The sequence below is a fragment of the Fringilla coelebs genome, assembly GCF_963513975.1.
Source record: "Fringilla coelebs genome assembly, chromosome: 3".
Taxonomy (NCBI): domain Eukaryota; kingdom Metazoa; phylum Chordata; class Aves; order Passeriformes; family Fringillidae; genus Fringilla; species Fringilla coelebs.
Window position 1 is genome coordinate 91314616 of NC_140030.1, and position 27950 is coordinate 91342565.

General features: G+C 43.8%; 2 protein-coding genes across 5 annotated transcripts in view; one reads left to right on the plus strand and one right to left on the minus strand.

Annotated features, from left to right (window-relative positions):
• Nucleotides 1-5206: 5206 nt before the first annotated feature.
• PRPH2 (peripherin 2) lies at nt 5207-14384 on the plus strand (the record flags this gene model as incomplete). The annotated part of the gene is made up of 3 exons (XM_084202990.1): nt 5207-5787; nt 8528-8774; nt 14148-14384. 3 exons carry the CDS (start codon nt 5207-5209, stop codon nt 14382-14384), a joined length of 1065 nt encoding a protein of 354 aa, XP_084059116.1.
• Nucleotides 14385-25308: 10924 nt separating this feature from the next.
• Nucleotides 25309-27950, minus strand: part of UBR2 (ubiquitin protein ligase E3 component n-recognin 2) — a 55528-nt gene continuing 52886 nt past the window's right edge. For all 4 annotated transcript variants that reach the window (XM_084203149.1, XM_084203150.1, XM_084203148.1 and 1 more), the window contains one exon: nt 25309-27449. In XM_084203149.1, the coding sequence (XP_084059275.1) occupies nt 27308-27449 (142 nt within the window). In that variant the 3' untranslated portion in view covers nt 25309-27307. The remainder of the gene's footprint in view (nt 27450-27950) is intronic.

Sequence of the window (27950 nt, forward strand, 5' to 3'; positions counted from 1 at the left end):
GGGGCTGAAAAACAAATGCCTGCCTGGAGGCATGGGATAACAGAACATCAGCACCACAAACCTTGTGCAAATTTGCCCTGAAGAGAAGCGAGCAGGCAGAAAGTTTATAAAAATAGGGGGGGGGACATTGAGCTGCATTGACTCCACAGGGAGTCAGGAAAGCAGTCCTCTTTCAAACATTTTTGAAAGATAGCCTAGTTGGAGAGGCCTCCTCCAGCCAGTGGCCTCACCAAAGTCTTTAAGGCCGGTGAAACTTCCTTAGCCCACCACAGGGCTGTTACTCAGCTTTGTAAAGCTCCTGTGTGTGTCTGTGGAGCGAATAAAAACAGTTCTATGCAAAGGCACACAAGTCTGAACCATGGGAGAAAACTGAGGCTGTTTTTCAGGCCACACAGAGCTTTGGGTGTTGCCATTTGTTGAGGCACTGAGGGATGGCGCAGACCAAAGCTTGCATCCAGAGAAGCAGCCGGGAGCTTTGCTGCTGCTTCCATGGGGCCATCCTCTCACCCCGAGGTCTGTCCTGAGAGGGATCAACCCTCTCTGGGTTCCCTTTGAGTCCAGGCTTTTCCCTCTGTCTGCCCCTGCTTCTCTGACTAACAGAACAGAAATAAAGTTCCTTCCATTCTCTCTTTAGCCAGCTCTCTTTCATTCAAATAGATTCTAATGTGAGCTGTAGTAGAATTGTACTGGGAAAAAAATAGGTAAGAAATACATGCATAAGACAATTTCCTACACACTTTTATGCATTATATTTTTGAAGGCTTGGATTTTTATTTTTTTTTTTGAAGTTTCTTATTTAAGCAATAGCTGCATGTAGACAAGGTTCGAATCTCAGTGATTTTACCTGGAATTGCTTCAGGTTTTACTAAACAGCCAATTTCATCACGTACAAGGAAAGACAGGAGCAGCAAGAAAAAGAATCTATGCAACTTGGAGTAATTGCAGCATTTCCATTCACATTGTGATCTGATTTATCTGACTGATGGGGGGATCCACCTGTTGCTCTGAGATGTTTTCCAGCAGTAATGACTATAATGAGCTTTTTGTAATGAGCTTCTTTTAATTCCCAACATATGTCTTTCCTGTTTCTGCAAATATAAATTTTGATTTCTGACTTTTTTTCAGCAGTGAATGCTACACCCCAAGCATCACAATAATACAAACAAATTCTATAATGACCATCTTGGAGATCAAAAAAAGCTGTGTTTTCTGAACATGTTCCACAGCACCACATGAATGATGGCTGAAATTCTGGGAATTGCCCAGAGCAAAACCACACCAAAACCCCCACAGTGTGCCCCAGCAAAGTGCAGGAGCCACAGAGTACAGCAGGTCAAATCACTCTTCCCAGGATTTACAACAATCCCAGCAGTGAATTGAGAACTTGCCTCTGTTTCCAGCCTCAGAACCTGCAGTCACCTCACATGCCACAAAAATAGTAGCCTACCAAATTACCTGTGTAAGGAGGTTAAAAAAAAGTCATAAATCAGACTTTTCTCTACCTGATAATCGTACAGTTCCTCCAGAGTGTCCCTGTTCACGCCACCGAGTTACAATTGAAAGCAAAACCATAGGTGAGGGTACATGAGCAAACCTCTCTACACAATAGCTTCCCATTAAAGGTAAAACTGGATACCATTATTCTTGCAGTCAAATATAGCCCCTCCTAGGAAAAGAAAAGGGGGAAAAAAAAAACTCAGAAAGGCACACATTTCATATCACAGAGGAGTGTGAAAGAAAGATTGGGCCAGGATATGATTCTTTTTACCAAGGGCACTTCCATAGTTTAGGCCTGTATGTATTTTATATCTTACACTCCTGAAGAAGAAAAAATGAAGATTGGTCCAGGGCTGAGCACCAGACTGTTTAACAAATACCAGATTAAATAGTTTGCATTCCTCTCTCTTAACTGATAAATTTGCACCTTATATGTAGGTTAGCAGGCATAGCTTTTTGGAAAGGTATCAATATTGTATTGTTATACATACACATTATAATTTTTAACTAGATTTTGAATTTGAACAGATTCATGGTGAGATCAATAATAATTTGAATATTTTATTCTACCATTTTTTCTCCAATATTGGCATATGAATTATACAGTTGAATTTAATAGACAACCTCTGAGGAGACCATTAACTCAAACATTCTTGCAGCAATTAGCTTTTATCTGCTATGGATCAATTTCAGCATTTTCTATTTGAAGAGGTAGTAAGTGCCAAACTAAAGATGAATAGCAGCCAAGAAAAAGCTTTTTAAGAAAACCAGATGCCAGGCAATAAAAGCTTTCTTTTTTAAACTATCCCCACCCCAAAATGCTTCTCGATGATCCCCCATCACCTTCCTCTCCTCCAGGCTGCTCTGCCAGAGACAGCCCTTGGCTGGCTGGTTTGTGCCTATGCTTGCACAGGGTTTGTCGGCTCCTTGACTGGGACAATGGGGAAGCATTCATTCCCACTTTAAAAAGTGTTGACCAATGCCCTTTAAAACCCCCAAGCACCAGGAGTCAAGTTGATGGGTAGGGTAGTTTTTGCCAGTTGAAGTCCCCAGCTGTTGAAAACCACTTGAATAAACAGCGCTTTTCCTAATCCGGGCTGTTCTGGTAGCGCTGATTGCTGTCCCTGGTGACTTTACAGGACCACCCCAAGTCTCAAAGGTCTAATTAGTAGGTGAGCGTCCCTCCTGAACATCAGGTCCAGGATTTTTACTGATCATCTCCCAGCTAACGCTAGCAATTTAGCAGTGATTTATGAGGACCCTTCCTGTTTCCTTTTTTTTATAGGCAGATGAGTAAATCTGGAGGGATCGGTGAGCCCTGAAGCATGTCCTGCATGTTCTACTTCAATACTTTGATTCCTGAATTAGAGAGAACACCACAGTGTTTACACTTCCATGATTTTGCTGCATCAGATTTATCATGGCTATCTAAATGTTAAATCATTAAACTGACAGGTATTCAGATTCACCTGTGCTCCTGAATACGAAATTACCCGTATCCAGAGCGGCACCAGGCTTACATCTGCTGTGGGCAGGAAGTATTTCACTGTATATCCTCATGACCTGCAGACCTGGTGCAGAATTCTTTTCCACTTTAATTACAGTTTCACTGTCATCACTGACAAGAAAGGAAATGGTTTCAAGTTCCTTTTTCTAGAATTAACTCCAGGCTGTCAGATAAATACATTTTCCAAACTCAAGTCTCTTAGCTGAGCCCCGAAAGAGTCAGTGAAACACAGCGTGTGCTGCATTGGTTGTGGGATATTTTGCCAGGAGAGATGCTATTTCAGAGCCATTACGTATTGCACAAAACCATGAATAGGCTCTCTCAAGGAGCAGCACTTCTCATCCACTTGACGGCTAGAGGAGAGAATATCCCTGATGGATAATCACCTTCCCTCTCATCTTACACACTCACTCTACACCAGCAAGGGCAGCAGCGATGCAAACCACCAGGCTTGCTTTAGTAAAATCCCAGTTAGCAGCTGCTCTCCAGCTCCGTGCAATAGCATCAGGATGGGCTGGGAAAGGTCCACCACAAAAACCTTCCATTAGGACAGGAAGAGACAGCGAGTTGCCAGCCTTTGTCCTTCCCGAAGGAACCTTCAGCATTCCAGGATCTCAAATGATAACTGAGAAGCATCCACGGTGCCACAGAGCTGCAGACCATCAAAACGTTAATTTTCAGTGCTTGGGCTTTTTAATTATTTGTGTTATTTCTCACACTTGCCTTCATCCTAGCCCGTTCCTTCCCCTCTCTGTCCCCGGGGGCTGGTGGCCATGCTGCTGGCAGCCACTAGAGGATGCCCCCAGGGATTTGGGTGGTGGCAGCAGCAGGTCTGGTTGACAGGCGACAGAGAATCCTCCCAGTCCCTCTCTGGGGCTGCTCCTTTCTGCCCTGCAGCGTCAGCACCCACGCCCTCACACACCTGCAGGGGTATTTGACACTGCTGGGGGTAGCCTGAGGTTATTTTTGCGTTGTGTTGGCAGGGGTGAGGCAGTGCAGGAATTTCCCAGCAGCTCCAAAACCCTGTGGGGCGAGTGGGAGACGGTGTTTCGAAGCAAGCAGAGCTCCTCGAGCAGCGGAGCGGGTGGAAGCCCGGCACCGCTGCGTGCCCGGCCGCCGCAGGAGCGCTCGGATCCTCCTGTCTGCCCGCCCCAGCCTGAAAGCACAGCGGCTGCAGGTCCTTCAGCAGAGCCGGGACCCCCGGGACGCCTCCCTTGCACTCGGATACAACATCCCCAGGGTCCCTCTCCAGCTGCTGAGTTGAATTCCTCTCTGATGGAAGCTCCCGGGTGGGTCCCCTTGGGCAGCCCTGCTCCCCTCCCTGGCCCGGTGATTATCCAGTAAGCTGCTCATGCCAGCTCACTTTTTATGAAAGCACCTCTAGATTTCAGCCCAGGGTTTGTTTATTGAGTTTCTCTGCACTTTTCCTTTCTCCTGCTCTCCTGCCAAGACCCCAGAGATGGTACAAGCCCTGGAAGTAAATAGAAAATGCCAAGCTTAGTTTTTTTAGGTCACCGTAAACTACGTGCTTATCTGCTTTCAGAATACATAAGCCACAGGATGTCGTCTCAAGTCAGCACAGAAGGATAAGGACTAGAACACAGGTCTGGCTGTAGATATGAATATATTGGGATCTCAATGGGGAAGTGTATGTTTGTATACAAGCAGCCTTTTTAAATCCAGAGCCCTTTTCCTTTTTCCTCACAGGTTCAATATTCTTCTGGCAGCAAAGATCTTTTTATATCTCTGGGGTTTCATATTCCACCCAGCAGCCTATCATAGGAGAGCACAAATCTACTAAATAGTAAAATGAGGGATTACTTCCACTCATCTGTTGACAGACATTTCTCCAAATTGGATCAAATGATTAAAGGTATTAGAATGACGTCTCTCAGATCCAGATCAAATCATTTGAAACCTTGAGAGTGTTTCTCCTTTGCTTGGAAGAAACCACCAGAAATAGTTGTAGGTGCTAATTGCCCATTATTCTCACTAATGTGAAATTGTTAACTGGGACCTTTGAGTATTTTACTTACTTGAATCCTAACCAGGGATCTTCAAGATGGAAGGACTGTGCAGCGGCTTGCTTCCCGACGTGCCCTTCGGGATCTCTTCCGTCGCCTGAATGGTTCTTCCTCGAGTTGCTTACGCCGAGAAGAGGGGTCCAGGCTGTGAAGTCTTCCAACATCTCCCACTACAAAGATGGCACTGCTGAAAGTCAAATTCAATCAGAAGAAACGGGTAAAACTAGCGCAGGGACTATGGCTCATGAACTGGTTTTCGGTGTTTGCTGGAATCCTTGTTTTTAGCATGGGATTGTTCCTCAAAATTGAGCTGCGGAAGCGAAGCGAAGTGATGGACAATTCTGAAAGCCACTTTGTGCCCAATTCTTTGATATTGATGGGTATATTATCCTGCGCCTTCAACGGTTTTGCTGGAAAAATTTGTTACGATTCTCTGGATCCCGCTAAATTTGCCAAGTGGAAGCCTTTGCTGAAACCTTACCTGGCACTGTGCTGCGTCTTTAACATGCTCCTTTTCTTCGTGGCTCTGATTTGCTTTCTCATGCGGGGCTCCCTGGACAGCACCCTGGCCCAGGGGCTCAAGAACGGCATGAAGTTCTACCGGGACACGGACACCCCCGGCAGGTGCTTCATGAAGAAGACCATCGACATGCTCCAGATCGAGTTCAAGTGCTGCGGCAACAACGGCTACAAAGATTGGTTCGAAATCCAGTGGATCAGCAACAGATATCTGGACTTCAGCTCCAAGGAAGTGAAAGAGTAAGTGGCTCGGTGGGGTTTGTATCAGGTAGTGTCGGTGTTTGGTCAGGGCTGGCCTCGAGTGCCAACAGGCGCTGACGGAAGGGGGTCTGTGTAAAATGGGGTCTTGTGTAGTAAATCATCCCAATGACCTGCTGGATTGCTTCCTCCCCTGACAAATTCCTCCAAAGTCGTCCAAAACATAAAATAAAAAGCACCAAACTACAATTCCCACTCTTACTCAGTGTGATATAGACAGGCTAAATAGTTTTTACTGTCTTTTACTGGATTTTATAAATCCATTACCTTGAGCCACACTCTCAAAATCAACAGGAAAGTATCAGAACTTTACTAATCCTTAAGCAGATGTCAATGTGATTGATTAATTTCCTAAAAAAAGAATTCCCTGGAGATATACTGTTGATACCAATTTTAAAATTCCACTCAGATATTGGCAGGTAATCACGGATGGAAATAAATAGAGGCAAAAACACTTTGCCAATAACTCATGTCTTTTATATCCTTAAGATTTAGAATTTTATTTTTGTATTTACTCAATGAATTACTTCAGTGCTGTGATAATACTGAGCATCAATTGATGTTCCTAGCTTTACACAGTGGCCCTTGTAGCCATATTATTTTAAGTTCTGTCCTGTGCCTAATTTTTTAAAACCTCACATAAAGCAGCACTAGTTTGTTTCTGTACAAACCAGATCAGGTTGTTGACCAGAAACACCTTAATGGCTTTGATGTCAGTGCCCAAAGAGGCAGTAATCCCAAAATCAGGTTAGGTGCAGTAAGCTCAAGCAGAAAATAAACATGAGAACAAATTGAACTTTTGAAATTAAAAAAGTAGCATTAGGCATAACTACCCACAACCTTTTAAAAAATTAAGCACCGGGGAAAGAAATGGTTATTCCAGGTTCTTTGGGAGCATCGTTCATTAACGTTTATGCTCTGTGGTTGCATAATGGGCCCTGTAAACTGGAAGCAATCTGCCTTTTAAATATACTGCCTGTATTAAAAATGTCTGAAGTAATTTTGAAAAAAAGCTTTGCGGGTCTCTTGGGATCTCTTGGGATCCCTGCCTGACTGTGTAAATGGTATTTATCTTGTGTGTGTCTCTCTGAATGTTCTTTTGACTCGTTGGGTGGTCTGGTTGTTTTTGCAGCTCTGAATGAGGACTTTTTTTAGTGAAAACTGTTACAGATTTAACCTGTTGCACTGCAGGGTGTTATAACAAATACATCACTATTGAATAAGGGGATGTTTCCATTGCAAAGGTATGCCCATGGGTATAAATAACTGCCTGAAAAAACCTCGCCAGCATTATATGGAGATTTGAGAGCTGTAGCTTAATCCAGCAGCAGTGGAAGGGCAAGGCACAGAGGGAAAACAGGGTTATACTGTCCTTAATAACTCATGCCTTGCTTGGGACTGAGACTCAAGGTAATTTCTTTGTACTACCGAGGCAGGAACTAGGGCATTAAAAATCTACAAATGGGTTTTAGTGCATTCAGGGTTTGTACTATGTGATGGTGCACAATCTCTGCTCCCATTCCTGGTGGGATAGCCTGGCCCCTTTGAAGCCAATAGTAAAGTTCTCCTCAGTTCCAAGAAAGGAGGGAGTCTGTCCCCCACAGTGGGATTTTTATATTATTTGCAGAGCAAGGGCCTGATCCAATATGCAATCTCTCTGAAACTGGTGGAGCATTTACACATGAATGGGAATTAGACCCAATGCAGAGCACACTTTACATTTAGAGAGGAAACCTCAGCTGCATCTGCTGTTTAGATATATTTAGGTCATGATTGCAAAGTGGAATTTCTCTTCACCAGGTTGTTGGAATCACCTCTCTCTCTATGACACAATTTTAAAATATCCATATAGGAAGCTACAAGAGACACTCAGATTTTTTTTTTCCTCTCTACACCACTGGGACTGTACATTCTGTGATTTTCTGAGCAAAATGGCCTATTTTAAAACTGCAGTCCTTTCATTATAGTCTTGCTGCAGAGTCATTGGAACATTTGCCTTCCAAGTTATCTTGCATCTAAACATCTCCTAAGACACCAGGCTAAATGACTGTTCACAGAGAACAACCACAGTGTCAGATGAACAATAGCTGGGGAGCTCCTGCAAGGACTTTGGAAATTTTGAAATTTTGCAACATCCTGTGGCTGAAGCACATTTCATGTTTTCAATACTGGCTACCTTCCCAAGCCAAGAATAAATGCACAACCTCTTCCTGGAGATATTATAATCAAAAAGAAGCTATTAGGTTTGCTGGATCAATGGGTATAGTGGGTTCCAAGGTTGCCCTGAGTTCTTTTCCAAGCTCAGGTCAGCTCCAGCACCACTCTTCCATCCTAACTATGCTGTGATCACTCTTTTCTGACTGCCCTTCCTGAGCTCTCTCGCCATTTACTTTTGTTAAAAATTCATTTCTTTGAAGAAGTGATCCAAGGGCGTGCATTTCCACCAGGAGGAGTTAATTACAGACTCAGTGTAGCCTTGACATAGAAAAGGAGAGAAAGGACAGAGAGAGAGGACACCCTGGACAAACACCGCTATGTGAGGAGGAGAAGAGGCGTGGTGGAAAATCCTCCTTGCCTTTGCTTTCTGTCGTTGTGCAGGTTTGCTCCTGGATATCTGTGTGTCTGTCTGTGTGTGTCTGTGTGTGTCTGTGTGTCTGTCTCTGTGTGTCTGTGTGTGTCTGTGTGTGTGTGCATTCACGCTCCCTTCTGCCCTTGCCCACAGCCGGATCAAAAGCAACGTGGACGGGCGGTACCTGGTGGATGGTGTCCCCTTCAGCTGCTGCAACCCCAGCTCCCCCAGGCCCTGCATCCAGTACCAGGTCACCAACAACTCTGCCCACTACAGCTATGACTACCAAACCGAGGAGCTCAACCTGTGGCGCCGCGGCTGCCGGGAAGCGCTGCTGAACTACTACAGCAGCATGATGAGCTCCATGGGCGCCGTCATCCTCCTCGTCTGGCTCTTCGAGGTAACCCTTCCCCTCAGACACTCTGCAGACACTCTGCCAGCTCTGCAGCAGCAGCAGGGGGGGGTTTCTGAGCGAAAATCAAATCTGGTTAAAATAAATTTCCCCATCGTTTGGCTGAGAAAATATCTGATAGCTGAGGTAAGGGCTGAAAGGTCCCAGGCTGGAAACAGAGGTGGAGTGGGTGGGGGATCGCAGATCCCTCTGGATACTCCCAGAGCCTCAAGTATCCCACAGCAAGAGGGGAAAAAGTGAGTGATCTTCTGTCCAAGGCAAGGTGCTGAGCAGGGAAGAGAGTGCAAGGGCTCTGCTGTCCACATGCATGAATTTTACGTGTCACCATTTGTGGGGAGCGAGAAATACAAAAAAGCAGCACATCAGAAAGGTGTGACAGTAATTAGTGGGACAAAAAAATGCAGTTAAAGGGTTTACACCCTGAATAAAATGAGGCTTTAAGCCACACACAGAGGAATGATTTCAAGACCTTCATCAGCTCCACCAAGGTATTTGGTCAGAAAAAGTGGTTTAGGTGGAGCAAGTGGATTAAATTCATTTTATTCTGCAAACAGGTGCCAACACTGCCCAGGGCAGGTGTCTGTGGGCACCATAGCCCAAAGTGCAGCTTGGCTGATACAATACTGGCTATCCAGTGCAATGAATCCCCTGCCTCTGGGAGATGGCCAGTTTTCTAGCCAGGGTGTTTAATCAACACTAATGCTGGGGGAGCGTGGGCTGGCAGTGGCACGAGGGCTGGAACGTGAGGTGCTGCATGTGGAGATCAGGCAGGACCTGCTGGTAAAAGGAAGGGTGCAGCTCCCTGGGGTGCAGAAGATCCTTTCCTATCCTTGGAATGGCTGCTGCAAATGGCATTGCCTATTTTAAATGATTCAGCTGCCTTTTAAAAAATTTAGATACATGCGAATTAAAAAAAGATGAGTTACATTTTGATACAAGCACTGGCCTACAGCCTTCCAGGAATGAAGATGCTTTTTAGAAAATAAACACCTACCTAAATCTGTGAACTGAAACAAAAAACCACGAAGCTACTCCATGTTGCCTTGTTTTAAAAATAACTGCTCCGAACTGCAGAGAAATGTATTACCTCTTTGCACTGTTATTCTGCTAAGAAAAGAAAGAGAAGGGCTTTATTTTAGCCCAGACTCAAGTGCAGAGCTCTTGAAGAGAGGGGAATTTCAGCTGTGTTCAAAAGTCAAAGAAACTCAAACACTGAGGGGCAAAATGCACAAAAATACCAATGCCAGCTGCAAAAATCATGACTAGGAAGCTGTAACATACCTCTGCTAACTTGCAAGAGATTAATGACAGTGATATGGTAACATTAATAGCAGTGATTAAAATGCAGTATTTTATGCCTAACTCTTCAAAGTACACCTGGGTATTTTTTTCAGCCTGTGGCATAATGAGAAATAAGATCTTGTCTTCTTTTCTTCATCTTTTTCAAAATTGAAGGCGAGACTTTTTTTTGGGCAATCAGAGGACTTTCAGGGCAAAACTTGAAAGAAACAACACGATCCTGGGTTACAATAACTTGCCCTCCTGAGTATTTATTACTTGCATGATATTCTACCATAAAGGGACCAGATTTGGGTCTGAAATTCCCTTTGCTTTTAAGGCAAACTTTGAAGGGAGGAAGCAAAGCAGGAAACTGACATTAATTTAGTCTCTCTTGAAATATAACAACTTCCTTTAAATTCCAGTCAGGATAGGAAACAATTTTATGCTGAGTAGGAGGGCAGCAGAGGTTCCAACTCTTGGCCAAGGTAAGTGTGGGTCTGAGCAGGGTGAGCCCAGGGGCAGTGGTTGTGCTGGCTCTGTGCTTCTCATTTCCACTCTGACTGACTTCTGGGAAGGCACAGAAAAGCACAAAAGCAAAATCCTGGGTTGCTTTACATGTGCAGCCACCATGGACTCAAACCAGGTGCTTCTCCAACAAAGCCCTTCTGGGGCTGTGGACAGCTGGAATTGAGGTGTGGGAAGGGGGAGAGAACATGGAGGGGAAATACTAATCACAGCTGTTATTCTGAGAAAAAGGTAACGTGCCAAACATGCACCAGGACCTCAGGGAAGGCCATTTCTGTTTCACCTTTCTATGCTAGGCACAAGGAAGGAGGAACGTATTTTGAAACATCAGAACTTCTGTTTGAAAAGAATGCTAATATCTAGAAGCTGCTTTCCCTAACAAAAGCTGTAGGCTACCCGTGTGTGACAACCAGTCATGAGGATGACAAAAAAAGATCACACCCTGCTCTGGCTAAGCCGCCTCAGGCTAAACCCTGGCAAACAGATGGGCTTCGCTGCAGAAGGTCAAGAAGAGCAAGCCTGGATGTCTTCTTGACCTGCCTCAGCCAGCAAAGGGGAAAAGAGGGGTTCAAGGGTGCCCTGAATAAGGCATTTCAAAAGGAATAGAGAGCTGAGGCTGGTTCCTGAGATGCTCCAGGTCCTCCACTTGTGCAAACATGTGGATGTCAATAGGTCACAGCAGCCCAGACCCTGGGATTCACCTCCCATGTGCCACAGACCGTGCCCAGGCTGAGCTCCAGGAGAGCACTGAGACATTCACAGGAGGCACATTGCATGTCCTGTTTGGAGAGCAGACTCTCTGATGCAGTAACAGTAGGTTTTGGAGATCTCCAAAACCAGCCCACAGGCAGCAGGGACCCTCCAGATGGACACGGTTTGCCCTGTTGGCCCAGCTGGAGAGGCTGAGCGTGCTGAGGTGCAGGGCATCCACCTGCAGCCCTAGCCCTGGAGAAACACTGTGGCCACGCTCTTCCTGGCACTTTAAAGCTGCTGTAAAATGGCAAGAGGTTGGGAAGATGGCAGGGAAGATGGCAAGATGACAGGGAAATCATCCCTCAGCAAGACTGGCCTCGCCCCGGGGTGCTGACCCCGCAGCCTTCTGTGCTGGGCTGTGGTTAAGCTCAAACCTCCAACTCACAGACTGCCTAAGGCTGGAGGTTTAGCTGGGGCCTCACCAGGGCTGAGCAGAGGGCAAGAAGGATCACATTCCTCAGCCTGCTGGCAAGTATTCCTCTAATGCAGGCAAGGATACCATTTTCCCACTCTGCCACAAGGGCACATTGTTGGCTCAGGGACAGCTTGGTGTCACCCAGAGCCCCAAGGCCCTTTGCTGCCAAGCTGCTGTCAGCCAGTCACCCCTGCACACACTGGTGCATGGAGTTATGCCTTCCCTGGTGCAAGACTTCAGCTAAACTGGGGATCCCAGACTCTCTGTGATCATATAGGAGAGAGACTAATTTACCAGACACTTGTCTCAAACTTCCTGGGCTCTCTTCTCATCTGGCAGAGAAGGCAGGCTCAGATCAGTGGAGGTGACAAGGAGACAGACATTTTGCATTGCTCTTAAGGAATCTCAGCTCTGGGGACTCAAAACCTCGCTTAGGAATGTTTTTAAGGAAACAGTCTTAAACTGAGAGAAAATGTCAAAAAATCTCTTCCAAGGACAGGTCAGATGCTCAGTGCTGCACAAGCACATTGCTTTTTAAAAGCATGATAATATTTAGTGACTTAGAGCCATCCAGGAAGCCAGTCCACCTACTTTGGCAGTCAATAGTGGCACTTGGCAAGTCAGTCACAAAACAAAGCTCCTGCTGACATGCAGCAAGGCAGCACAAGTAGAGAGCAACGTGGAGGCCATTTCCTGCACCCAGCCCTGTTAATCTGCACTTGCAACAGCCTTTGATTTCAAAGATATCAGCCCCATGAGTGAGAGCAGCAAAACTGGGACTCAGAGTGGAAGGAAGATGTCAAAGGCTTTAAATCCCAAGACTAACATGATGGGATTTGTCACTTGTTGTGACTTTTATAAAATAGTGCTCTAACTGATTTAAGGCATCATATTATTGGCTAGATGACACTATTTCCAGACTCAGAGCCACTAGAAGCATCCTTAGTGACCAAAGTGTGGTCATACATTCCTGTGTTAAGCACTATGAACATTTGCCTTTGGATATGGAAGTATTGGATGAAACTTCTTTGTTTGAGCAATGGTTTTTGCTTTCTGATCTTGAGTGAAGGCAGAGAAATGCAAACATATGCAAAGGCTGAGAGCAGACAAATGTAGCTTTAGTCTTCCAAGAGTTTGGAGACACTGATCATATACAAGTAGGATGACCACAGCAGACAGGCTGATGGATGGTCCATGGAAGCACATGCTTGGGCAGTGCCTCGAGCCCAAAAGCCAGATGTGAACTCTGCCACTGGCCTTGCCATGTGGCTGCATCCCAACCTCAGACCTGCCATCAGGGTTGAGGAGGACCAGAAGTAATCAGCTCCTTGGGAAATTGGGTAGTGTGACAGAAGCATTGTACTTCCCTTAGAGAACAAACCCTGTGAGGTGCTGACAGCAGTAGGTGTTCTCCCTCTGGCTTTACCCAGCACGTGAAGGACCAAACCAATCTCAGTGCTGCCCCATCCCAGCCACGTCAGCTGGTTGCCTCTTCTGGGAGCTGCTCTTCTGTCTTTCTCCACTTCTCTCATCAATCACTTTCTTCACAAGCACCACAGAGGAAAGGTCAGATTGTTCTGAATGGTGTTAAAAGGCAGGAGACTGGCTAAAAACACACTTTCTCTCTGGAGGCAGGTGCAGGGTGTTGCCAGTGTCAGCAGTGTTACACAGTACAGTAGAAAAAGGCAGGGATGCTGGGACTAGGTAATATTTAATCAGAAATAAAAAATTTATTTTAGGTGGAACCAGGGAAGGATCACCTGCTGCCTTGGTTTCCTTATTTGCACATACCTATATAAAAACAAAATCAAAATCTGAGCCAGAAAAACTAATGGCCCAAATCCTAACTCTGCTCCATACTGCAGAGACACCGATTCATTAATATCTCCTTGATCAGTTTAATATACTCACCAAACATATTAAGGTCAATGCAAAGTCAAAATATTTAGCTAAAACTAAGTGGGTGATGGCAATAGACAGTGCTGCACATCCAAACTGCCTTGTGGACACCCAGTGCACAGCAGCCAGGGATGCATTAAAGCCTCCCGGGAAGGCACCAACAGTGATGGGGCTCGTGGAGAGGCCCCTTGGGCACTTGGCCCCTCGGAGCAGCAGCCCAGGCTGCCCAGAGCAGGCACAGGGAGGGTGGGACAGCAGAATGCCCAGGCTGAGAACAGCAGGGCACAGGGAGGGTGGGACAGCAGAATGCCCAGGCTGAGAACAGCAGGGCACAGGGAGGCTGGCAGCAGAATGCCCAGGCTGAGAACAGCAGGGCACAGGGAGGCTGGCAGCAGCAGCCCAGGCTGCCCAGAGCAGGCACAGGGAGGCTGGGAGGGCAGTGTCCAGGTCGGGCTGACGCTCTCTGCCTCTCCCGTGGCCTGGCACAGATGTCGGTGATGGTCGGCCTGCGCCTGCTGCACACCTCCCTGGAAAGCATTGCCAATCCCGAAGACCCCGAATGCGAGAGCGAAGGGTGGGTGCTGGAGAACAGCCTGAAGGACACTTTCAAATCCGCGCTGGAGAACTTGAAAAAGCTGGGTAAGTTCAACCAGGTGGAAGCAGGAGCCGAAGGGGCCGAAGGAGAGGAAGGCGGGAAGACGCCAGCCATCACAACAGTCAGCTGAGCTGCTCACTGAGGTGGACTTTTTCTCAGAGAAAAATAACACAAACTGAGAATTGTGAATATATCTACATTTTAAAAGCTATGTATCAACCACCAGAATACACATTTCTACGCACGTTCGCTTTTGTACATGGGAGCATACAACATAGTGCACCTTGGGATAAAACACTTATCCACAAAGTGAGTACACCATATCCATATCCTTTTGGGAATATGAGCCCAACTAGGACTTGTAATATTCACATGTTCCCTTATCAGAGACAGTTAGTTTAAGGAAAAAAAAAAAAAAAAAAAAAGAATGATTGCTGGCATCACACGGCAATCCACTCCATCTTATTTTGAAATTAAAAGTGGAATTTGAAAAGTTAATATTTTTTGCTCAAGTTGTTTCATAAGCATACTTTCTGTACTTCAGCTTTTAAGGACAAACAGATTGGGTTTCTGGAGAGTAACATGATAGAATTCAAAGAAAGAAGGATTTCCAGAATTGTATATAACTTAGTATGCAGGTATTTTGACAAACCTCTCATATGTGATTTTTGTTAATGTGCTAAGCAATGGTATTTTTTGCTGTATTTTTAAGACATACATAGAACAAGATGCAAACTTATGCTGAGAATTTATGTACTAAGCAAAAATTGTAATTTAATGAAGCAGCCAAGCATCATAAAAACAACATTCGGGTAAGACTGAAGGGGATTATTTCTCGGGGGTTTTTGCAGGCTGTATATCTTGAATGTATGTGTTGTAGACTTATGCTTCACCTTGTATTTCAATTCTGTGCAGAAGCTTAGAAGATTCATCTTTTAGTGGGTGGAATCCAGGCTATGAGCATGTGCCAGTTATGGTTACTCTGGACATTTTACAGAGTATGTCATCTCATAACTTGCTCCAGAATATTCAAGCCCAACTATTTTTAAGGCAAGAAAAAGACAAGCTCAAATCCATACCCAAATCCAGGCCAGTTAGAACTCACACTTTAAATGTTTTCCTGGGGCCTAGAAAGTGGATAACATTCATCAAGCCTCACCCTTTCAGGCCGGGGAAAACTGAGTTTAAATCAGTCCCCAATGTACAAATTTTACTTTATCAGTGATGGAGTACTCCTCATTATATCTTTTAAATCAAAGGGAAGGCACATTTTGCATATGCTGCATCTCTCCAAATATAATGTCATAGCTGGAGGACCCTGTTCTCAAGTTGGAATAAAACATGGAAAGAGTTTGCTGTGGCGTGCAGCCTCTGATAAGGGAACAGAGCATCATCTTGAGTTTATTTTGCCAGCTAATTTCAGCTGAAGGGAAGGAAACCCGAGAGAACCAGCCCCAGCCCCCTGCACCACCGATTGCAGACACCTCAGTCCCTCCCTGCAAGCCAGGCACCACACTTACTTTTCCCCTGGCTGTGCAAACCCTCTCCTTCTCAGGGTGTTCCAGAGAGAGGTTTCCCGGCAGGTCCCTTCTCCCTGGCTGGTGGCCAGCCCTCAAAGGGAGCAGTGTCTGCAGCTGCATCACCACTGCACAGCCCCCTGGCTTTCGTTCTTAATCACTTGTGCACTTGCCCCAGCAGCACTCAGCTCCTCCAGCTTCTGCCCCAATTCTCTCTAGGATGGACAGATCAGTTCAAGGCAGGACAAGCAGGGATGTGTCCGTACATCATGCCATGGTTTCCATCTCAGTGCCCAGGCTGTTTCAGGCCGCCTGCACGCAAGGCTTGATTTTGACAGGTGTCTGTGGTGTCCTTTCACTTTCTCAAAGCTGGTCAAAGCTTTCAACTTTAGTTCTGGTCATGAATTTAGTTACAATAATGAATTAAAAAGTCACTCTCCTCTTCTGTGCATAAGACTAGGACAAGGGCACTGACAAAAGGCCAACTTGCTACTCACCACAGCCTATCGTCTCTCGCTCTGCTGAGGGACAGAACTGTACCAGCCAGAGCAGCTCCTCCCTGCTCAGCAGGACGTCACTGGGGCCAGCTGCCCCTCTCAGCTGGCCATTAGAGAAGAACAGGATTGTGGATGGCACACGATGTGGCCACATGTACCAGAGAAGAGCTTTTCAGAGGAGTCACATGTGGATAGGAGCTGCGATACAAGGATTAATTACAGTCTCTCCTTGGGAGGCTTCAGCGAGCTGTGATCTATACCAGTTATTTGACTAGACTGACTTTTCAAAGAGATCTAGATTTATTGCTGCCCTAGAAATCTGGCTTAGGCCACTAATTTAGACAGGACTCTCCAATTATCCGTGGTCTCTGTTTTTTATCAGATTATTGCTAAAGCAACATAATGAATTTTCAAACCATTCTTTCAATACCACCCTGGAGAAGCCAGTTCCCAGAGCAATGGTATCAGGCAGGTAAAGAGACCATCTGAGACAGGTTTGTGAAGAACAGTACTGGAACCAGGGAACAAAGAGTATATGGGCTAATGCTGTCTAAAATAAAGCCTCCTGGTTGATGAAGATCTTTGTTACATCTTATGATTACCACAAGATTGTAATATGACTGCTTTGTACAATATTACATGTAATATATCACTCGTCCAATCTTACACATACTTACTTGTGATACTGCAAATGCTGTTCTAGATAAAGATATTTCTGCTGACTGCAAATGTAAATTTAGGTATTAAAATGTTATTGCAAGTAAAGATCTCTTTAAAGAAAATGTTTAAATATATACAATTTAATACAGATTTCTTTAATTTGCATTACTGCTGACTTTTTCCTTCTGATTTCATTTTTTGGATCTGTTTTACGTGTTCCTATATGTGGGAAGGTTTTCCCCACCTCTGTATAATGCTCTGAGAGAAAGCAAACCTTCCTCTTTTCACAGCTAAGCTCAGGATGTGCAAGCAGACCCCTAAATCACCTGCTTCTTACTAGAAACAAAATACGCTGTGCTATTTTAGTAGCATCCTCTTGTAGGATATAGGAATTAAAACATCTTCACAGCCATGAACGTGATGTTCTGGTCATGCTGAACCAGTGAAACCACTGGCATCCTCGGGGTCTTTGACAATCAGCTGGGTTTATAACCCCTTTTTCTCCCCCTGTTTTAATCTAACTTGCAATAGACATTCAAAAGAACACATTGTTCTTATTTTAAATTTAAGTCTAAAGCTCACAAAGTCAAATCTCCCTGCAGCAATCCGACGACTTCCAGAGCCGTGTCCTGATTTTCAAACTAATAAACTTCAGAAGGATGTGAACTTAATTCATGCAAACCAGGCCACTTCTTTTTAGGTACCTCCATATGGATTAGCAGCTTAAATCCAAGTACCCAGACCTCAGAGTCAGCCCAAGGCCTTGAAGTGTCAACTCTTAAGAAACATCACTTTTAAGAGAATGACAAAAAGTACATTATTTTACCGATGACATTTATTTGAAGGGACACAGAACATTGACTAAAGTGCTTTAAAGGAGGAAATATAAACAGCTTCCTTAAAGCTATTAGTTCCTAAGTAGCCTTAATACAATTGATAAGATTAGCCTCCATGCATTACATGGGCTTGGGCATTTGGTAATACCACACAAATACAAGTGTGCAGCTTAGCAAAGAGCATGGGAATGCTATATCGGGCTCACAGGCACCATGGGCCTCCTAGCTGATGGGCTGGGAAGATTTTCAAGGCTGATATAAAGAAAAAGGGATCCCAGCAAAACAGTTCCTGCTTCACACCCAACTTGCTTGTTTTGTGAAAGAAGCCAACGCTGTTCTTAGCATAATCAATGGAAAAAGGGGACGGATCACAAATGATTATTAAAAAAAAAAAAAAAAGAAAGAGCATTATTAGAGATTAGTTAATTAAGAGATAAGGCCAGAAAAATAGAATGGAGCCATGTGATAACAGCCCCCTGTGGGGAAGGCACAGGCTTAGGCAAATTTATTTCTGGCAACAGCGATGCAGCTATCTCAAATCTGAAGTCATGCCTACGTGGACCATTTTCTGATTTATATCAGACCTATAGTGTTCAGTGACTGACTGAAACACGGAAGTAGTAAAACACCTCTCTCAAAGCACCTGCATTTGCTTTCCCATGTCATTTCACAGGTATTTCTGAAGCACAGTTGTGAGTTGGGACAGCTGGAGGAAACCCTAGCCTGGAGCTCAGCTTTGTAGGCTCTCCATCACAGTCTCTGCAGCTGGGGGACACCCCTTTGTGCAGTTCTTCCCTAACACTTGGGAGGGCTCCACAGAGGGAGGCTGAGCAGGATTCCCACCTCCCATCCCACCAGCTCCCCACAAGGCACATGCAAACAACTACTCCTGCCTGATTGTTTCTACTAAGAGCATAGTCCATAAACCATGAGGAAGTACATTTCCAGTTTGTTCTCACAGCCCTCCAGAGCAAAGGGTGGTGCAGGAATCAGAGGAAGCAGTCCAACAGTGAAACCAGGACCAAAGGGCAGGTCTGCAGCCTGCCACCAGACTGATGCACACCCCCTGCACCAGGCAGCCAAGCACCACATCCCTGGGCAAAACAGGATCGAGCATTGCAAAGCAGAAGTGAGGAGACTTGGGCATGTGGAACTTGAAAAGGCACAAGTGCAGCTGGAGGGTGATGAAAGAAAGAGAGCAAAGCACTAAATCTCAGGCACACAATTCCCCACACTGACTCCCTTGGAAATAGGGTGAAAATGTTTAATTCTTGAAAACAACTCCCACAGAAGTCACTTTGAAGTCTGCGAAGATGCAGAATTTAACAGCAGCACCAAAGACATGCTGTCCTCCCCAGCTGGAGATGCACAGAGCCCTCACTCCAGCCAGGCAGCAATGTCAGGATACCCAGGCTGGAAGGAGTCTCTGGCTGTGTTCATCAGTTCCTGGGCACACACAGTCCCCAAACATAAAGTTTTCCTCTTACAAATCCCTTCCTGCCTTCCCAGCCACCCAAATAATCTGTCCAGAGGGTGGTGCAGCTCTGCCTTAGACAGATGGGGGTGAATTTTCCCATTTACACGTGTTTTCTCCAGCACACGTACAAGCTAAGATAAAACAATTACAAAAACACAGGGGGGACATATCAACAAGGACAAGGTGAATTCACAACTTTGTATGAATGAATCTTTCATTAATTACATAAATTAATCAAGAGCATAAGTAAAATTGATTCTGTAATGTTGCTGCTGGCATATTTTAAGTAAATTCTGACAGCATTTCTTGTTTTCACCCCAGAATGTTAAATGCAAGTAGGACTTAAAATTTAAATTTATTCTCTACTTCTCTAAATTGGTTTTTAAAAAATTATTTTAGAGTATTTTCGATTATTTTTGAGATTAGTTAATATTAAAAATGGATCAAATGCATTTCAGGAAACATTTTATTCAGGGAAAAACTTGCAGTGGCATGTCTAGATTTCAAATAATTACTACCACACCATATCCCTGACTCCAGTAGGAGAAAACAACTTTCTGTCCCCTCCCTCTTTGCAAGGTGGCACTCGAGCAGGAGTGCTGCTTACACAGGTAGACATTCCCAGTGCCACACACCTTCCTCAAACACCTCTCAGCCAGGTCCAGGTCTCTGCCACTGGTGAAGGCTTACAAGTAGATCCCAAATCACTGAGAGCAGGATTCAACCCCTTCCTTGTCTCACCACAACCACTGCTGCTGCAGCCCTGGAAACCACGTGCACCCCAGCAGCCCTGCCTGGAGCAGGGCGAGCACCCTGAGCACCCACTGTGCTCCAGGGCAGTGAAGCAACCACATGAGGTCACCTGTCCTAAATGGATGTGGCACTTTGCAATGCCTGGATAACTGCTCTTCCACATCTGCCCAAAGAGTTGAAATGCTGCCAGCACAGAAATGTTTGTCTCACACATGTTGGCATTAGAAGCAGTTACCTGCAGCCTCCCAGCTGAACACTCTGTACTACTGCATGCTCCAAGTCACACACATGTTGCTAGTGTAGAGCATTTACCACTCCATTAGAAAAAAAACCAACTCAAAATTCCTTGTTTTCAGCTTCATCCTGTTCAAGCTGACAGACTGGATCTTAAAGACTGCCTTACAAAGTAGTACACAGAAAAAAACCCCCACAAAGTTCTTTGTTTCAGAGTTCATGCCATGCTCCAAGCTTTCAGCTATTAGAGCACTTTATGAATTACCAAAATCTGACCTGGAAGGAATTATTACACACAGAAGAGATGCCTGACTAGCTCAACAGCATTAAGTAGATGCTTAGCAATTACTGCAGATATTTTTTCTTTTTCTAGCGTATTTGGTGCTAAATTGCACATTTATTCCAAGACTCTGATACAATCACTGCAAAAATACTCCAAGGCTTCTTGGAGCTTTACGGGGAGCAAAGAGCATCTCCCTAATGCAGGCATCTCTAGTTAGAGGACACCAGTGAATTACATCAGTGAACACATTGCTGATCCCCTCGCCCTCGTTATTTTTATATAATCTTCTCTCCTATTCATTAACACACTTTACCATCCTCCACACTTAGGAGTACTGCAAGTACAGAAATACATTTCACACGTTGTTCCTCAAATACATGGTTGATTTCAAATCAACACTCAGGTTTTCTAAGTCACTAAAATATTCCGCAGTGGTCTGCACAGACACCATCCCTAACCTGAGCTCAGCCGTCCCACCCTGCCCAGGGCTCTCTACCCAGTCTGGCTTTCCTTCCAGGATCCCACGCAAAGGACAAGCTGGAAAACTTACCACCTCCAAGCTCACGCTGTCTGAAAAGAGACTGTGAAAATATATATTCACAAACTGATGAAAAAGTAACATTTAATCATTGCTGTCATGGAGACGAAGATCAGTACTTGCCATTTCGTAGCTCCTACACCTGGCGCACTGCGAAACTCCTCATACTCTCCCTCTTCTTTTCTCCTCCAAGAGAGGAGTGCTTGACAAATCTCTCCATCAAAGATGTAAGATTTGGGCATCAAATGTTTGCATGCCAGGAGAGGGGGAAAGGTGGCAGAAGAGCAGAAAAAAAAAAAAGAGAATGAATATGCAAAAGACTCGAGATAAAAATATGCAAAGCAGTTTTTATCTGTGGAACAAAGATTTGTAGAAGAAATGTTAAAACTGCCACGAATGAAGTATGAATAGAAACGTACATGTATGAAACAGCAGAAGAAATAACTGAGCAAGCCTTTAAAGAACAGCATGTATGGATAACAAGGATGTGACTGACAGCAATAAAGTGGGAAGATGCTGAGAAATGTGTTGTTTCCACCCAGCCCAGGAAGCCTGAGCTCCAAATGGCCATGGTACAGTCGCCTTCTCAGCAGCAGACCTGTGCTTTGGCAACGAGAGGGAGAGTGTGTGCTCTGTGCTGTTCCTCTTCAGGTTATTATGCACCAGCCAAGGCACCCCAAACAGGAAAAGACAGTAGGCAGCCTTACTTGAGATTTAGGATGGGTGAAGCAGGATACTGAGGCAAAACACTGCCCCACAGGTCCTGCTGAATCCCAAAGAATATAAAAGACATTTCCAAAAGCCATTGCTCCTGTCTTCTGTAGCACCTAGTCCTGGCCAGACTGCTTGGACACACACACACCTTGGTGTGGGTGGGGTGTGGGGGGTGGCTACAGTGAATTTCAATAAGAGAAATCACCATGCTCTTCTATAGTGTCTCAAGCTGAAGTGAGAGGATGTTTTAGTACTGAGCTTTCATAAATAAATACATCATAAATACTCAGCAACTTCTCAGGGCCAGCTGGTGACAAGGGGCACTGAGCAGCATCAAAATACTCCTGACATGAGCAGAGGGGTACAAGGCACGGCCAATGTGTGGTAATCACAGCCCTCTGCTTAGTGAAAACCTGAACTATTTTATTGGAGCTTGTATTCCTCTATCAGCCTTTAACACATTTAACTAACACACACTGACTAATATATGGTGACAAACAGTATTATCAACAAAACTAGCTCAATGCTGTTGCATAAAAGTCACACCTGAATTAGCCATTAGAGAGCTTATTCTCCCAGGACAGAAGCAGGAATCACTATTTCTCCTGACCCTTAGCCTTGGAATAAAATGAGAAATTAAAGCCCTTTTTCCCCCTACTGGAAAAAGCCACTTAACTGTCTGAAAAGCACAGCTCTGTGGGTCTTTCAGTCAGGCCTCTGAGAGTTTTCCAGTGGATGAATTTCCAGAACCTAGTCTGAGGGAAAGCACTGACAGATGGAGAGCCTCAGCCTTGGCTGGGACCCCCAAGTTCTTCTCTGTCCCAATAGCTCAAACTTCCACAACAGCAGAATGCCCAGACCCCACGGGCACTGTTGGCTGGCAGCAAGGAGAGGCAGGGAGGCTCCAGCTCCTCCTGGCCATGCCTCCGAGCTCCAGAGCTGCCTGTGGTGTGTGCTCTCCCTGCAGTCCCAGAAGCCAAGCAGGCAAGTAGTTTTATACAGTTATCCCTGGCTTACAGTGATGCCTTTCCATCAGTCATTGCCAGTTCTCCAAACCAGCAAATGACACTCCCACAGGGCAAAGCTCACTCATAACTTGAGCTTATCAGCAACTGGAGATGAAAGTGTGCTATCCATGCATCCACGTGGCTTCCTTCAGTCACTAACAGATGGACAGCTTTTGTTCCAGCAATACCTATATACAAAGTTCTTCCTGAGAGATCATTCCTGCATTTGCATGGGCACAGCCCAAAAAGAAACATCAACTCTACTCTTAATTCCTCCACATTCAAATCCCAAGAGGAAGAAAAAAAACCAAACCAAGAATTCATGGTAAGAAAGACATTTCCCTAAGGACAACTTGCCTGTAAGACTTCCTGTGGCTGCTAAGCAACCTTTGTGTGTCTATCCCTGAGGAGATGTGGAAGCCACTCCCCACAGCTTGAACCAGCTACCCAGAGAAAGAAGAGCCAAACTACAACGTGTTAGCTGTGCATGCAGAGGGGTGGCTGGCAGGCTCCCTGGCTTGCACCACTCCTTCAGCACCTGGAAGCAGTCCTGCAAAAGGCAAGCCTGGATAACAACTGAATCCAGTGTTGTTCCCATGAAGTCTGCAAGCTTCTCCATGCAGCATCAAGAACTCTGGGGCAATCATCACCGTACGGAGCTGAGGAACCGAGCAGCTAATGGTAGAGAAGGAGATGCCTGCCTATGGAAGTTCCTTCAATGCCAGTTAAGATATGAAAAGCACCACTCCATTCCCACTGAGATGCAGGACTGGCTCAACAAAAGCTAAGCTGATTCCAATACAAAAATACTCAGGTCCCAAGACCCACAGAAGCCCACAAAGATAAGCCCAGTATATCTTGCTATTACCAGAGGTGCCTATTTTTATATATTCTGCTCCTGTAAAACACTTTCTCTGTACAGCAAATGTCTTACTTTAGAAGAACTTTCAATATGATTTCTGACATCCTCATAACCAATCTGGGGAGATTTAAACTAGGCAGACTGCAAGGTGGACAGAATCTTGGCTGGATTTTCAGGCTCAGAGGGTGGCAATGAACAGTTGGAAGCAAACCAGTTACAAGCAGAATTCCGCAAGGACTGATATTCAAGCCCAAACTGTTTAATACTGTCATATTTGACTTCTATAATCAATAATCTCAACAGCAGAATGGAAATAGAGGGTCACCACTTCCTGCTGGAGGGAATTCCTAGAAAGGAGCAGAGGAGAGTCCAGGGCAGAAGGGAGGCTGATTGAAAACTCAGTTGATCATGACATGACACTATTGTGAAGAGATCTGATGTGCAATTCCCCTTGTACAATTTAATCTTCCAGAGAGGAAAATGGCTGGGATTTAATGCTGAAGGTAGGCTGAGCATCCAGTTTCTCCTCTACACATTCAGGCCCCAGAGAAAATTTTCATGACAGAACTTCTAAACATCATTTAACATAAAATAAAAAATAAAATACATTTAAAAAGAGGAGCCAGGACTCGAGCAGGAGAGCTGGCCATGGTTCACATTGAATGAGAAAGGACAGAAAAGGGTCTGTGCAGCTGCTCACCCCATGTCCACTGTCCCAGGAAAAGGAGTGAACTGTGTAGTGCAGGAACACACTGAACCCTTCAAGTCCAGGTTGCTCCCAGTGCTAATCAAGTGGGAAGGCATGAAATTTACTTGCTTAGTGATCAGCACTGAAGACTGATTTGAGGGACATGGGAGGAAGCTGCAGAGAACCAGAGGAGAGCTGAAAATTGAAATAGTCTTAAGAATCCATGAGGACTTCATCTCAGCCAAATTCCCTGGAACATCACATGAAGTGGTTAGAGAGCTGTGGCAGCGCTGGCTCTTGGCACCAGTCAGAAGGCATCAGGGGTTTGTTATCTTGGTTATAGACTTTGAGTAGAGTAAAAATGAGCCTCCTGTGGCAGACTGGGGGGAGTAAAAAGTGTTACCTTCTAGTATGAACAGAGTAAATAACATTACTGATGTGCACCTCAGCCCTTATCCCTTTATAAAATGTAACTTACAATCCTTTAAAAAGATGATTAGACTTTTTGGTAGAGGTCAAGAAAGGTTTAGCTGACTGAAGCAAGTGACACTAATAATTTAATCATCTTACACTTATAGCCAGGGAATTGCAGATGTTGCACATCCAGGTATTTCTGTCAGCTTGAGATTAACAAGGGGCACACTTGAAGGAACAAGCTCAGCAAAATTCTAGAAACAACATTTAGAAAATACTTATTGAACACTGACATGAAAAGCTCATACTTGATGCTTTCAGCTTTGTTTTGTATTTTCTTATGACAGTTTTGTATCTGAGACTTTTTGCGGGTTTTGTTTCTTTTTTCCTTCCCCCACACACATAATATATTCTAGATTGTACACATAATCCATAAATATTAACGTTATAGCCAATTTATTACAGATATTATTTCCCTGATACTGAAACAATGTTATATATAAATATTTCTACATTAATATAAACACATGCAAAACCAATCAGAAAACAGAAGTCTTGAGTAAAGAATGACCAAACTGCAAAAAAAAATTATAAACTGTGTACTTTGCAAGTGTTTGTGGTTGCAGTATCCAACTCTGACCCCAGAGGAAAAACAAAAAATCCTTCTAGCTGTCAGTATTTTGGTTTGCACAGAGAAATCTGTCAGAATCATTGATTATCTTTTTAATATTATGATTACAGGGAAAGAGTTTTTCAATGCAGTTATACATTATTTGAAACTGTGGCACACAGCTTAAAAAGCAAAGGAATATAACATCACCAAAAAAGTGGGATTTTCAAGTACCATGCACAGAAAATTGTTGGTATGTCAACCACCTTAAGTAGGGAAGGGCAAAGATAAAGCATTAAATGTCATTTCCCCCTGCAACTTCTCCATGTCTCTTCCTAAAAAGTGACAGCAATATTTAAATGACCCAATCTATGACAGGTAACAGAGACAAAAGCAGTCTGTACTGATGGTAAGAAAAGGAAATCCACATTGGCCAAGTTTCTTTATTTGATACTTCACATCTTCACTCAATACTATTACTGAATGTTTGAAAAACTGTCCTGTACACCATGAATATACAAAATTTATCTGAAGCATTAAATCTGTAAAAATAGGAACAATTCAGTCAGACCAAGTGTAACTGAAGACCTGGCAGACAGTGAAGGGAATTGTTTATCCGGGCTGAGACACAGTCAGAAATTAAGACTTAACTAAAAGAACCACAGATTATTAAGGAAACAGAACTATGTAAATTAAGATTTTACTAAATTGTCAGAAGATAGGAGAGGGAAAGGTAATGGATTTTATTTTAAATCAGTAAGCATAATGTGACTTTTAGAGACACCTTGGAGGTCTCATTACATACAACTAGAAAACTCACTGCCTTCAGGCACCCTCATATCAAGTGCAAATCTGCGCAGTTATAGAATATATTTATAAAATATACTATATGCAAACATCTTTACAGAGCTTTAAATCAAGCCAAAAAGTAAATATACTTGATGGGACAACAGGGGGAAAAAAAAAATCAAAAATCAAAAATGTAGGCAGTGTGACTGTGGCCCTGCAAAGCCAGAGGAAACCACTCAGTTTATGTGCAACAAAAAGAAGATGGGATTTTTGCACCTTAAAAGTTGACTGTTAACAAAAAAGAAGAACATATCTTCTGTACTTCTGAAAATTAACATAAAATTAGCTTTCGTGACTTTTACATATTATTGTTAACTTAAAATAACTTCTAAAGCACAATGTCAATCCTTGAATACAATAACCAATCACGTAATTGAAAGTGAAAGGGTTTCCCAGCTAAAGTCAAATTAAAAACTACATAATTCTAAGGAGTGCAATGCTCTGGAAAAAGCTTTAAATTAAATTATTTTAATTGTAAAGCTAGTGTTAGGTTTTTTTAGTTAGAAAACAACCGGAAGCAAGAAAGCTGCAAGAGTACAAATGACAAAATCCTTTTCAGATACACCATATGAAAGAGTGAATTATCCACTGATGCAGACAGAAACATCCATTTGCTACATTATTTGCTTCCTTACTTCATTCCATTGCATGTACACACAGCATAAGTATTAAAATGCAGAATAATAAATAAACCGGCTCAGATTACTAGCAAGGGGCAAAACACAATCTGGAATTGTGCTCTATCTAGTTTCTGTTTCAGCAGTCTTTTTCTCTTCAGTTCATGTGAAAAATCACAGTCAGACTTCCAAAAAGAGTCATTCCTTTTTTTATCAGAAACTTAAGTTCGTTTGCCCAGGTTCATAACCCAAGACATTTCTGTGAAGGAAGCACAGTGCAAATTATAGGACTAATAAAATTTGCTTACATAGAAAGAAGTTTACTTGATTAATGTTAATTGGTATCTTTATGAAATACATTGTAAAACAAGGATTAAATAACAGGACTGAGTTTGTTGGGGTTTTTTTCCTTAGAACTTTTTTCCTCATCCCTCCTTTGAAAAGCTTACTGAATTACAAAAATCTTTAATAAAGTTCCAGTCTTCAGCAGATAATCATTATAAATGCTGCCAATCAATGCCAACTAGAGTTTGATTTGCTTCTTGTGCATGTCCAATTTCCTCTGTAATACTGTGCTGCTGCCAGAGTTTTTGAATCTTTTTAAATCGTTCTTTGCACAGATGTAAGGGATTCCCACGTCTGAAAAGGAGATAACACTTATCAGGAATGATAAAACACTGCAACTAAGCACAAACACTCATGTGTGACATACTAAGTATTAGATAACCCTATAAAATGCTACAATATTTAGATAACCCTTTAACATTATTCTGTTATCAGAGCAAATCAATAGGTATTTGGATGAGTAACCTGCAGTGCTACCTTGCCTGGTGCCCCTTCCTTACAGCTCAACAGTTCCCTCCAGCCCCTGGGAGCCTCAAATCCAGCCCACAGAACTCCAAATGCAGGGTTTTAGCAACCACTCTGGGTTGCACCAGTTCATATTCTCTGGTTTTAGCCAGTTTCAGAAATAGCAAGCATTAACAATATCAAGTCCCTAAATTATCCTCGCATAGGAAGCAGAGATAGGAGTTAAGACCAAGAACTACCACACCGAATAAAAAATATCATAGTATTTCCACCTGGTATTAAAATAACACAGGTTATAAAAACAAATGCACTAGATACAAATAAAATTTT